A 12,862-nucleotide genomic window follows, 5' to 3' on the forward strand; every position below is an offset into this window, starting at 1 on the left:
TCTATTCCAAGGCCATCTTGCTATCCACTTTGTCACATACTTCTTTCACATATTAATGACTCTTAATTGGACCCCATACATGAATTAAATCTACTTGGAGGATATATTTCTTGGAATCATTTTTGACATTAGCTCTTCCACCAGGCAGCTGCCTTTGTCATGCAATTATCCAAGACTCAAACACTTTCTTTATCCTAGGATGAAGTCTGGTACATTATAACTTATTTGCTGTTTTGCATTTTTTCCCCCACAGGACATGACTAACTTGTATGGTGCTCAAACATTTTTCTTGTGCCTTGAAGATACAAGTGGAGCATCCTTTGGGGTTTTTCTGATGAACAGCAATGCCATGGGTAAAGAACTCGATATTCTTAAAAGGGGACCATTTAAAATCTCTTTCCCATAGTGAATTAGAAGGAAGCTTGCCTTTCAGAATCATTGAATCATAGACTTCAAATATTCTCCAGATTAATGCAGTTGCTTTGTAGTATGATGAACCTGCCAACCTGTAGCTTTGGTATAAGTTAAAACTTCTTGTCTAATACAAATTTCTCAGGTTGATTTCACATAGGGAAGTTGTTCAAACGCATCATTTCCTTTAAAAATCCACATGGAGACAAACTCCATAAAACTTATTACCCCTTGTTTCTGCACTATTATTCTATGATGGCACACCAGGCAGTTTAAGCTGTTAGGTAAGTTTAGATTGAGATAACATTTATGCAATATTTAACATTAGCTATGTTAAAATGAGTATTGTCTGTAGTAGTACTAAGAGACCAGCAGAGATCATCATCACCAGTTCAAGGTCATTTGAGTTCTAACTTGTAGAAAGAAATGAGGTAAAAAAGCCAAGTTAGTTGTCCAGAGTGCTTGTGGAACTCTTACTTGAACTTTTGATTCATGAAAGCTTTTTGATGCCTTTTATTCCTAGCCAATAAATCCAAGACTTGATTCCACTTCACTTGGACCCCATCATGGGACATGCTTACTTCAAAGGGATTGTGACCAGTTATAATGGTCCCTAATTCCTTTATAATAAGAAATCATTTAAATCAGTACCTGAGTTTTCATCCTCTATGTCTGAATTCAGAGCCATATTCTTTCAGACAATTTGGCTGGATTATACAAAGACATAAGGAGCAGTAATTGTGTCTGGGGAACATTTATCTATTTATCTATCATCTAGTTATCCATTCATCCACTTATCTATCTGCTTTCTATATATCTACCCATTCATTCATTTCTTCATTCTTTCATTCATTTACTCATTTTTATCTGTCTATCTAAGTATCTCTAAATATCTATTTGTCTGTTGGTAGGTCTGTCTGTTTGTCTGTCTATATCAATCTGTCTATCTGCTTGTATCTATCTGTCAGTCTGTCCATTCTTTCATTCATTTACTTATTTTATCTATCTATCTATCTATCTATCTATCTATCTATCTATCTATCTATCTATCTATCTATCTATCTATCTTTCTATCTATCTATCTATCTATCTGTCTGTCTGTCTGTCTGTTGGTAGGTCTGTCTGTCTTTATCAATCTGTCTATCTATCTACCTGTATCTATCTGTCTATCTGTCTGTCTATCTGTATCTCTCTCTTTCTCTCTCTCTCTGTCTCTCCCTGTTTGTGCCCCCCCCCCCCCGTGTCTCTCTCTCCTCTCTTTCTCTGTCTCTGTTTCTCTCTAATTGGGAAATGATTGGCTTGCCAGGAGAGGAGGGTCTCAGTCTCCCAGAGCTTCTAGTGCTTAGGTCCCTTGGATGAAAAAACCCAGGAGAGGTTCATGATGCTGATGGGACCTTGCAGGTTGGCATGAATGGGAAACAAATATTGCTATGAGGTGGAAGTATGTACATCCATGCAGATGTCCTAATTAGAATCTCATTTTGAAGGACTTTGGCTCTGATGCTGATGCCTGGTACTCTGATTATCAGTTCCTGATAAATCTACTGATACCATGTGCTGAGTAGGTGCCATACTAGTCATTAACATTTTTATATATTTATTTGTATTCAAAAGCAAAGATAGGAAGATAGTGTTACTAAAGGTGAGCTATTAAATTATATCCTGGTGTGTGTATATGTGAAATTATTTATTTTTCCATTATTTGCACAATTTTATTCCTTATTTTCTTTATTCTAATTTCTTCTAGAGGTTACCCTTCAACCTGCCCCAGCAATCACTTACCGAGTCATTGGGGGTGTTCTGGATTTTTATGTCTTCTTAGGGAACACTCCAGAAGAGGTTGTTCGGGAATATTTAGAGGTATGTTGAAATATACTTAAGGATTAAGATCTAGAAGGAGTCTTAGACATAAATGACACTTTAGAGACAACCTTTCCAAAAGCATATCTGTTCCATAAAGGAAAATATTTCTATAGAAAGAAAATGAAGCGCCATTATGGCTATTTTTTAAAAAACTCTTTCTTAGTAACAACTCTAAGACAGAAGAGAGGTAAAGGCTAGGCAAATGGGGTTAAGTGCCCAAGGTCAAATAGCTAGGAAGATTTGAACAAAGGTCCTCCTGGCTCTAGGTCTTGTGTTCTGTTCACATATGCCTATTTACATATTATATTTTTAAAATCCAATTTTTCCTAGAATATTGGAAAGGTTAATATTTAAAAGATCAGATTTTTCATTCCAAAAATCTGGTAAAAGCCAGTCCATCTTTGACCCTTGGGAAGATGGGTAGCACACGATGTCAACTCTAATTTTATCCTATAGCTTTAGTTTCTTGTCCCAATGTCTTATCAGTATGATGACATGAAGTAAAATAAAATATTGTTTCCTCTCTGTTTATCTCACCTGATGCTGAGCAGGGCCAACTAACTAAAAAATGCAATGGTAGGAGAGAGGAAGATGAGAAATCATGTGACTTGGCTACATTGATTCTGTTATGGTGTGTGTATGTATGTTTGTATAACAGAGAGTATTCATTGGCATAGATTGCCCTTCATCAAATTAATAGCATTCATGACACTATTCAGATTTTTTAAAAAAAGAATAGATTAAGAAAAAGTGTTTTTGTTTTTTTTTTTGCTAGCCTGCCATGCATTCCCTTCTGTTCCTTCTGTATTATATTTTGCCACAATATAAAAATGACTAATGTGGAAATCAGGAGAGGATGATATTTTTTTTTTCTGGTGGAGAAAGAGGGTTTGGTATGAGATTGAAAGTCCCCAAACTCTCCTAAAGTTACTATGGTGATTATATGGATTGAGATCATTTAAGGCCAGATTTTATTTCTTCAAACACTCTATTGAATAAAAGGCTAGTACAACTGTGGGCTAGCGTATAAGAAGCAAATGATTCTGTTTAAAAAAAATGTCTTCTATTATGTACTCAGCACTGTGCTAGGGACTATAATGAAACTAGAGAGATGTGATCCTTTTGGTCAAAATGCTGACTAGTCCCTTTAATAAACTGTATGAGATAATGTTATGAAGGGGGTCTACCCTCATTAGAATGGCTATAGAATATTTACTATGCCTCATTTCTCTAACTGTTGCCTTTAGCTCATTGGAAGGCCATTCTTGCCATCTTACTGGAGTCTTGGATTTCATCTCAGTCGCTGGGTATATGGAGGTTTGGATGGGATGAAGAAAGTCGTAGAGAGAAACCGAGCTGCTCAACTTCCCTGTGTAAGAGAGGTTTTCTTTTAAACAAACCAAATTTAGTTTTTTTTTCTTTATTAATACAGATAATTATCTTAATATTAATTAATTGAATTCATATATAATGTATAATTAGAATGATTAATTCATTCTCCTGAATTTTTGAAATGTGTTTTTTGTACTTTCAGAGAGTATTTCAACCTGGTTTTTCTCCATAATTTCATTGTTTTCAAAATGAATAAGCAGGCTAATGAATATAATTTTTATTATTATTTAATTTAAACATCAACTCTCTCAAGGAAGGTAGAGTGAAAAATAGTTTATTCTGTTCTCAGAAGACTTTGTGTGATTATTTCCTATGAAAAAATGCTCAGTTGACAAATGAACAAGGATTACAGGACAATAGACAGATTTGGAAGAGACCTTAAAGGTCATTAAGACCAAGTCTGACATTTTTTAGATGAGACCATTGAGGTCTAGAGAGTTCAAGGTGCCCAAGATGATTTAGGCAACAAGAGTCAGAGGTGAGATTTTGAATGCAGGACCTCTGACTTTAGATCCTTAGATGTTTCCCAACTGCCTCCCCATAAAGTTATCAAAAGTTGAAATCCAACAAATAATTTAAAAACGACACTGTTTTTATGTATATCTTTTGGTTTTCATCTAGTTTATAAATATGCTAATCACACAGGTACAGAAACCCATGAAAATCAAGACATTTGATAAAAAATAGAAATGTTTTAGCTTTTATGCACTGGGAGATGGAGGGAAATACAGGAAGGAATGATTGGTGTTGTGAGACCCACCACAGATTAAATAAATAGAATGAGGCTTGGGGACTCATTTATTTAACCTTAGAGTTAAAGGTACTTTGGGAAATTAAAAATGATTATAATACAAAGTTTGGAGCTATTTGGCTATGGAAAGCACTTTTTGCAACAATGTTTGAATATGATTATCTTGGATTTTTGGGAATTCATAATGTTGAAGATGCTAAAAAGCCAACTGTACTGTTTCTCTGTCCTGCTTCCTAAATGTGTTGCTCTACAAAGGGAGAGACATTTAATACTACTCCTCTGGTCTATGCAACACCTTTCAGGCTGAGTCAGAGTATCTTGACTCTCCCAACTTGCTAATTCTCTTTTTTTCTAAGGGGAGGGAAAATATGATTTCTTTGGCTTATACGCATTCTTTTGCTCCAATTCCTGCTTGACTTGGAAAGGAAGAATTTGTACATACTTTAAGAAAAAATAGTATAGGACAATCTGGAAGTGGATTTGAAAGCAAAAATGTGTGTGTCTATTCATGGCTGATCTGAAACTGATCATGTATTTTCTTTAAAAAATATTTTATTTTATCTTTTTGCCTACCCTTACCTTGTGACTTAGAATTAATACTAAGTATTGGTTCCAAGGCTGGAGTGATTAAGGCTAGGCAAAGGGGGTAAAATGACTTGCCTAGGGTTTATACAGTTGGGAAATGTCTGAGAACAGATTTGAACCCAGGTCCTCTTGTCTCTTGGATTGACTCTCAATCCAATGAGCTATCTAGGTGTCCCTCAATCCATTGAGTTATTTCACTGTCCCTCATGTGTAACATTTTCTCTGTTCTTACAGGATGTTCAGTACTCTGATATTGACTACATGGATGAAAAGAAGGACTTCACTTATGATAAAGTACTATTTAATGGACTTCCTGAGTTTGTTGAGGATTTACACAACCATGGACAGAAATATGTAATTATTATGGTATGTTTCTCCTCTCCATCCCAGTCTATGAACCTGATCCCTTTCTTTTAGCTCAAGGATGGTTTCTCTACTCTATATCTTCTTCTCTTATAGGATCCAGCCATTTTCATTAACTCTTCCAACTATGGTCCTTACATTCGGGGCTCAGACATGAAGATATGGGTCAATGCATCAGATGGAGTGACGCCACTAATTGGGATGGTAAACATTCTGAAAGAGCCAGAGATAGTCTGAGGGATAATGCAACGGTTTCATTCTTATAGGTTTGAAATTACATGATCCTTGGTTACAGAGCAGAATTCTGTTATAGTGTATATTGCAATACCAATTTTCCTATTCCAAGAATCAAGGTATGTTCCTGTTCTTCTCAAAATTTAATAACCACCACTTGTGGAAATCTGATTTACGGTGCTGAGCCTAAGAAAGGTATAATCTACCAGACTTCAATATTATTTCAAGATAGAATAAGAGTTAGATTTTATTCATTAATGGCCATGCCCTGCATCTGTGGAGGGTGTACACATCCTGATGAAATTGCAGATCCATCAAAGAATCATAACGATTATGGAGTAAATTTCTTAGCCCATAGCATTGTTTTACTGGATTATCGATTTCCCCTTGACACTGTTTGTGCTTCAGTGATGATTCACATGATGTGGCTAAATTTCAGAGTTGTGGACCATGTTTTCATTCTATAGGAAAATGTTCAACTTGATATCATTCTAACCTTGGGCCTCTGGTCTTGTATTAATTTGCATGGTTGAACTACAACAACAACAAAAAAAGGTTGTATGGCTTTGGCTCCAAATAAATTGACCAGAATGGATAGCTTCTAATGAACTCAAAGCCATTCTAGGAAAACCGTCAACCTTAGGAAATGCTAGCTTTGACTTTTATGATTAAAGAAGCAACAGTTTCTTGAACCTGGTGGCCTAGTGCATGGAGAAAGAGAATAAGGCTTTGCATGGACAAAGTAAGGACATACCTAATTTGAGAATCATGAAATTCATTTATAGTATCAATTAATCATTTTATAAGCATTTCTTAAGTACCTAATAGCAAGTACTATTCTAGAAACTGGATCCATAAAGACAAACATTCAAAAGATTTGTATTGTCAGAATTTTTTAGTGTGGGAAAAATGAAATGACAGTTCCAACTTTAAATGGCAGTAGATATCTATCTATGAAGAAATGAATGGAAATGCCAGGCAGCATTTGCCAGGGGCTAAACTACAAGAGAGTAAGGCTGGAGCTGGGTAAAGAAGGTAGGACAGGACTTAGATAAACTCAGAGGAAGAAGGAGAGAATTCTTGGAAATGGAGAAAATAGCAAAAATCGGGGGCAGCTGGGTAGCTCAGTCGATTGAGAACCAGGCCTAGAGACTGGAGGTCCTAGGTTCAAAATTGGCCTCAGACACTTCCTAGCTGTGTGACCCTGGGCAAGTCACTTGAACCCCATTGTCTAGCCCTTACCTCTCTTCTGCCTTGGAGCCAATACACAGTATTGACTCCAAGATGGAAGGTAAGGGTTTAAAAAAAAGGAAAGAAAAAGAAAAATAGCAAAAACATAAGTACAGAGATGGAAATGGGCATTGATATGGGATCAAGTTAGCTCCAGGGACTTGCTGTGTAAAGGAGGGAATCATCCTTGACTCCATTTTCTCCTTCTTTCTCCAAATCTAATAAATCAGTTATGTTGACTTCCAGCTTTAACATGATGTCTGGCACAGAGTAGGCACCTAATAAAGGTTTACTTACTGACAACCATCTTCTTTGGTGATGGATGGTGTAGCTGTCACCCGATGACCATCCTAACCAATTGCAGAAAGGGTTTATAATTAGGAATTTGGCTACCAAATGTTGATTTTTTTGGGTCAGGTTAATAATTTGCATCAGTGAAGGAAGTACTTTTTCAATGTGGATGAAGTAACAAATCTTTCAAAGTTTGTCTCTCACATTCCTCCTTTTCCATTGCTATGATCATCCTCTGTTCTAAATCTTCATCACTTGTAAACCTTAAAATTTCTTAGACTTATAAATGTTGGAAATTTCCCCATTGGGAAATTTCATACTTTTCAATTTCTCTTTTTGAGATTTTAGTTAAAACTTTTTACTATTATTCCTGGGTGGAAGATAATAGGGAGTCAAAAAGGAATAAACAAATGAATTTTCATTATTAATGTATGAAATGAGTCAGTGTCAATTAGTAAATTAAGATTGGAAAAATTCAGTGCTCTATCTCTGTGTGGAGATTCTTACCATTATTCTTATTAGTGGTCAAAAAATGAACACCTGCTATGTGCCAGATATTGTGCTGGGTACTGGAGATAAAAATGTAAACAGGAAATAATCCTTGCTCTCAAGGTAATTATATCCTCTTTCATGCCTCCTTTTATGCAATCTGAGTTAAGTATGAGGACATTTGATTCAATTCAGCCATTATATATTGAAATGGAAGTTCTTTAGTCTGACTTTTTTTTCTTTCCTTTTTAAACCCTTACCTTCTCTCTCTCTCTCTCTCTCTCTCTCTCTCTCTCTCTCTCTCTCTCTCTCTAACCTTTACTTCTGTCTTAGACTCAATGCTGTGTATTGGTTCCAAGAAAGATGAATGGTAAAGTCTAGGCAGTGGGGTTAAGTGACTTGCCCAGAGTCACACAAACTAGGAAGAATCTGAGGCCAGATTTGAACCCCAAACCTCTTGCTCACTATCCACTGAGCTACCCATCAGCCCTCCTTAGTCTGACTTTTTCTCAGTATTCATAGCCATTTTCCTTACTTTTCTTTACCATGAAATAAATTTTGTGAAGCTATTTGGCTACTACCAAAAATATTTTTAAGGTTTTATAGAATGCTTTGGGTTCCATGTCTGAAGTCTGGGGTCTATACAAGAGTGTAATCAAACATTTAGTTCCTGTAGACCCCTTTTGAGTTTCCTCCCAATGAGTTTTTATTCATTGTAACTGAATTCCTCTCTCTCTGCTGCAGGTGTGGCCAGGCCAGACCGTCTTTCCTGACTATACCAATCCGAAGTGCGCTCAGTGGTGGGCAGAGGAGTTCAGACTCTTCTACAGGGAGTTAAAGTTTGATGGAATCTGGATTGTGAGTCATCAGGATGAGGGTTATTAAGAGAACCAATTCTCAGAATGTTGACACATTTCTTCCTTTTACTTTCTTATATCTCAAGGAGTAGAGAAGGAAGGAGAAAGGGCAGCTGGAAGAGAGAAGAGTGGATTGAGTCCACATTATCTTTTAGTGATTAAATATTCAAATGATGTTGAGCTACAGAGCAAAGACAGAGTCAGAATTCTGGAACTGGAAGAGCTTTTAGAATAAGAAAATCACTGAGTATTATTAAGCTGTGAGTTGCCAGGCACTGTGTTAGGAAAAAAAAAGTTGAGTCAATTTTCAGTTGTGTCTGAATTTTTATGACTTCTTTGTTTATGACTTTTTTCTTCGCAAAGATATTGGAGTGGTTTGCCATTTCTTTCTTCAGTTTATTTTAGAGATGAGGAAACTGAGGCAAACAGGGTTAAGTGATTTGCTGAGGGTCATACAACTAGTTAGTATGTCTGAGGCCAGATTTAAACAGGAGATTCACAGACAAAGATGAACCAGGCTTTACCTTCAAGGAATTAATGTTTTTTATGTGAGAAAAAAATGTGGATGCAAGCAGGTACATACAGAAATATATACTAAGTAAACAGTTAAGGTATTTAAGGAGGCACTAGAACCGTTTGACTCTCTTCCGTGAAAAAAAAAATGATAGCCTTCTTCATAGTTGTTAGGTCTCTACATTATCTTATATAGACTAAGGGCAGCCAGATTGTACAATGGTTAGAGTGCCAGCTCTGGATAAAGAAGACTTGTTTTCCTGTTTTCAAATCTGGCCTCAGATATGGATGAATTAGCTGTATGACCCTGGGTAAGTCACTTACTCCTACTTGCCTCAGTTTCCTCATCTGTAAAATGAGCTGAGGAAGAAACTGGCAAACCTCTGAGAAAATTCTAAATAGGGTCATGAAGAGTTTGACACAACTGAAAAGAATGAACAACAAATGGACTAAGGAAAAATAGAGCTTGAGTTAAACTTGAGTTAACTCAACTTGAGTTAAACTCAAAAGAACAAAGCCAGCCACAATGAGAAATGGAGCATAATTTATCTCTGCTAAACAAAGAAATCCTAAATAGAGAGAACTGTTGCAAATCCACTTATTTTACCTCCAGGAGCCTCTATTTTTAAAGGGTAAAATTAACTGAGTAATGCCTCTGGTTTTTTAAACTAAATAGAGGCTTCACTAGTAACACCTTGTACTTTATTTTTTCTGAATTTTGTCTCTAGGATATGAATGAACCCTCCAACTTTGAAAATGGTTCATCTATAGGATGCTCACATAATACCCTGAACTCTCCCCCATTCATTCCTAGTAAGTCATGGGGTTAGTCCTTTGGATGGGGTGTAGACTGTTACATAGCCATCACGTGCTCATCATTCTAGGGATCCCTCATCTTAACGAATTCAGGCATAAATGTGCTAAAGAGAGAGGATATTGGGAGGGTTTTCACCTTTTGCTAGAGGCAGGCAGCCCTGACCCATGGAACTAAATTTGAAAAATAATGATGATGATTGTAATGATTGTCATTATCACAACTTATATTTATGTAACATTTTACAATTTACAAAGTAGTTTTGTCATGTGTAGGTAGTAGAAATGTCTTTTGGAGTCCATTTTACAAATAAAGAAACAGAGGCTCAGAGACTAGATGATTTGCCCAAAGTTGCTAGTAAGCAATGGATTCTGAGACTAAAACCAGATGCTCTGAATCTAAGCCAAGTAATACATCACTCTACCATGCTATCTTGTAGCCAAAAGGAGGTAACAGGTCCTTTGCAGGTGGAGCTATCTTGCAGGAGAATTATGGAAAATTAATCAGGAAAGCTACGTGTTATAAGAGCAAGTGTACATAAAGCCTTGAATATCAGGCTAAAGAATCGGGGTTTTTTTTCTTTAGAAAATGGGGAACCCTTGGTTTTTGTTGCATCTGCCTGTGAATGTTTAAAACAAATTTTTAGGAATGTTAACTTGGTCGTGATATATAAGATGGATCAAAGGAGAAAGAAAAGAGCTAGATAATCATCTTTTAAAATTACATGGAACTTGAATTTTGGATAATGTTTTAGAGGATGATCAACGTCCTAACTTTTCCTCTTTAGGAATACTGGACAGATACCTGCCTTCCAAGACCCTTTGCATGGATGCAGTACAGCACTGGGGCAAACATTACGATGTCCACAGTCTGTATGGCTACTCAATGGCCATTGCAACTGAAGAGTAAGAACAGCATTTGTTCAATTGGGTTCATCAGAACATCTGTGGTTTTGGTTTGCCATTGCTTGCTAGTGAGCCCTCCTCTGTAGTGTGTGGTAGCAGAGCCTTAGGGTAAATGGGGAGCAGAAGGCTTTCACTTTTTGCAGTATAATTTGTGGAGGGGAAGAGATGCTGCTTGAAAAAAGGAAAATATGAATGACTTGGTTTATGAAAAGTGTTTGTTCATTATTGAAATAATTTATTATGGAATGGAAGATGGGAATGTTTTGACTCAAGATGGGTGTGTTTAGAGAAAGGAAGCTAAGGTCAAGAATAGAGAAACATTTCCACAGGAGAAAGACCACTCCTTATCACTAATTTTTGCCCTCTTTCTCTTATCATTTCTTCTTTTATGGCAAATTAGTTCCTCATTCCATATTGAACTATTTAAATTATGAATAACCTTTGATCTAGCACCTTGTCAGTGACTTTTTGAATGACTGAACACTTGATTTGAAAGAATGTAACAGTCAAAGAAGACCTAGGGGAAAGTGGATCATTAAGGAGTGGAATTTTAAAAGGCCACCAGAATCCATAGTTCTGGTCCTCTGACATCCCAGTGGAATGACTCATGTGCAGGTCAGATTTTATGGCAGCCAGCAGCAAAGGACAAAAATCTTGTGAAGAATATTGTTTTAATTAAGTAGAACATTGATCAGGATTTGGAAATAATTTTGTCAAATGAGCATTTTGTTTTGTTTTGTTTCATATTTGACTCTAGTCTTTGAAGTGGGCATTGAGATGGATTCGTTGACTCAGAGGACACTTTGGTTCTCTTTGCTCAGTGTTACTGTGGCACTAGCCTAGGCTCAAGACCCTGAACCATTCTTCAAAATAAATCAATTGCAGGAAATCATCCCTATAGAAAAGAATCCCCCTATTTGGCCTTTCCTTCCCCTGAAATTTCAAATGACATGGAAATGAATCAGAAAAGTGAGTGTTATCTGTAGCAATATTGTTTCTCCTCGTGTGAATTCTGAGAACAGAAGATAAAGGCCAAATGAAGAAGACATTCTTTCTCCCAATCCCTTGAGTGTTACATTCAGTCAAAATTAATATTTAATCATTCGAGATCTCTACTGTTCCCTATTGTCACAAGACACATGAATTCACAGACTACATCTGGAGTTTACATAGAACCAATGGGAATATTAAAGGCTCATCTAGTGAATGTCATTACAAGGGAAGCTCTGATTTGAAAAAATTACTTGTAAATCCTGGCTGGTGGTCTACTTGTTTAAAACAATATTCCCATACAATATTCTTATTTCTAGCTTTATTTCTGAACCCTAATCTCTATTTCTGTCTCTATCTCTGAGAGGCAATGAAGTATTATTTGCTCAGGAGGTGGCCTTAGAGGCAAAATAACGTGGGTTGAAGTCCAGCTTTTGACATGTACTAACCCTGTAGGTAAAAAGTGAGGTAGGTAGGTGGCATAGGAAACAGTATTCTGGGCCTGGGATCAAGAAGACCTGATTCACATTTGCCCTCAAATATTACCTGGGGGTCTCTGGAGACTTTGTTTCCCTTTTTTCCTTTCATATGGACAAGTCCCTTAACCTTTTGGTACCAGAGACTGCTCTCCAAAATGAGAAGTTATAAATCAATTGCTTATCTGCATTGATAAAGGAAGTTTCTTTGCCAAGAATTCTTTACAGAAGTGAAATTGTAGGTCTGGACAAAACCAAAAGGTTACACCGTTATCTATGTGAGCTCATGGGTTTAAAAAAAAATAAGAATAATCATTGTTTTTATTGAATCTCTAGAGGTGAGCCTAACTGTCCAACTGCCTATTTCTTTAACCATTTTTCTTTTACAGAGCTGTAAAAACTGTCTTCCCTAATAAAAGAAGCTTTATTGTGACACGCTCTACCTTTGCTGGATCGGGCAAATTTGCAGCCCATTGGCTGGGGGACAACGCAGCCACTTGGAATGACCTTCGTTGGTCTCTACCTGGCATGCTCGAATTCAACCTGTTTGGTATTCCTATGGTGAGTCTTCACTTCTTCCAGTTCCCCAGCAGGCATGGATTATAGAGAGAATAACCTGCAGAAAGTCTCAAGCTTCTGTCCTGGGAAGAAATGCTTCATCCCAATTGATACTGGCCAGGACTTCCTTTATTTTCACT

The 12,862-nt window shown here is 36.7% G+C and overlaps 1 protein-coding gene across 1 annotated transcript in view; it reads left to right on the plus strand.

Annotated features, from left to right (window-relative positions):
• The window catches only part of MGAM (maltase-glucoamylase), a 159,232-nt gene that overhangs the window by 26,251 nt on the left and 120,119 nt on the right, over positions 1-12,862 (plus strand). Inside the window, exons 8-16 of the mRNA XM_056799810.1 lie at positions 254-353; positions 2,159-2,271; positions 3,522-3,647; positions 5,237-5,368; positions 5,462-5,569; positions 8,354-8,467; positions 9,708-9,792; positions 10,581-10,698; positions 12,554-12,725. Of these exons, the coding sequence (XP_056655788.1) occupies positions 254-353; positions 2,159-2,271; positions 3,522-3,647; positions 5,237-5,368; positions 5,462-5,569; positions 8,354-8,467; positions 9,708-9,792; positions 10,581-10,698; positions 12,554-12,725 (1,068 nt within the window). The remainder of the gene's footprint in view (positions 1-253; positions 354-2,158; positions 2,272-3,521; positions 3,648-5,236; positions 5,369-5,461; positions 5,570-8,353; positions 8,468-9,707; positions 9,793-10,580; positions 10,699-12,553; positions 12,726-12,862) is intronic.

Source organism: Monodelphis domestica, chromosome 5 (assembly GCF_027887165.1).
Source record: "Monodelphis domestica isolate mMonDom1 chromosome 5, mMonDom1.pri, whole genome shotgun sequence".
Classification (NCBI taxonomy): domain Eukaryota; kingdom Metazoa; phylum Chordata; class Mammalia; order Didelphimorphia; family Didelphidae; genus Monodelphis; species Monodelphis domestica.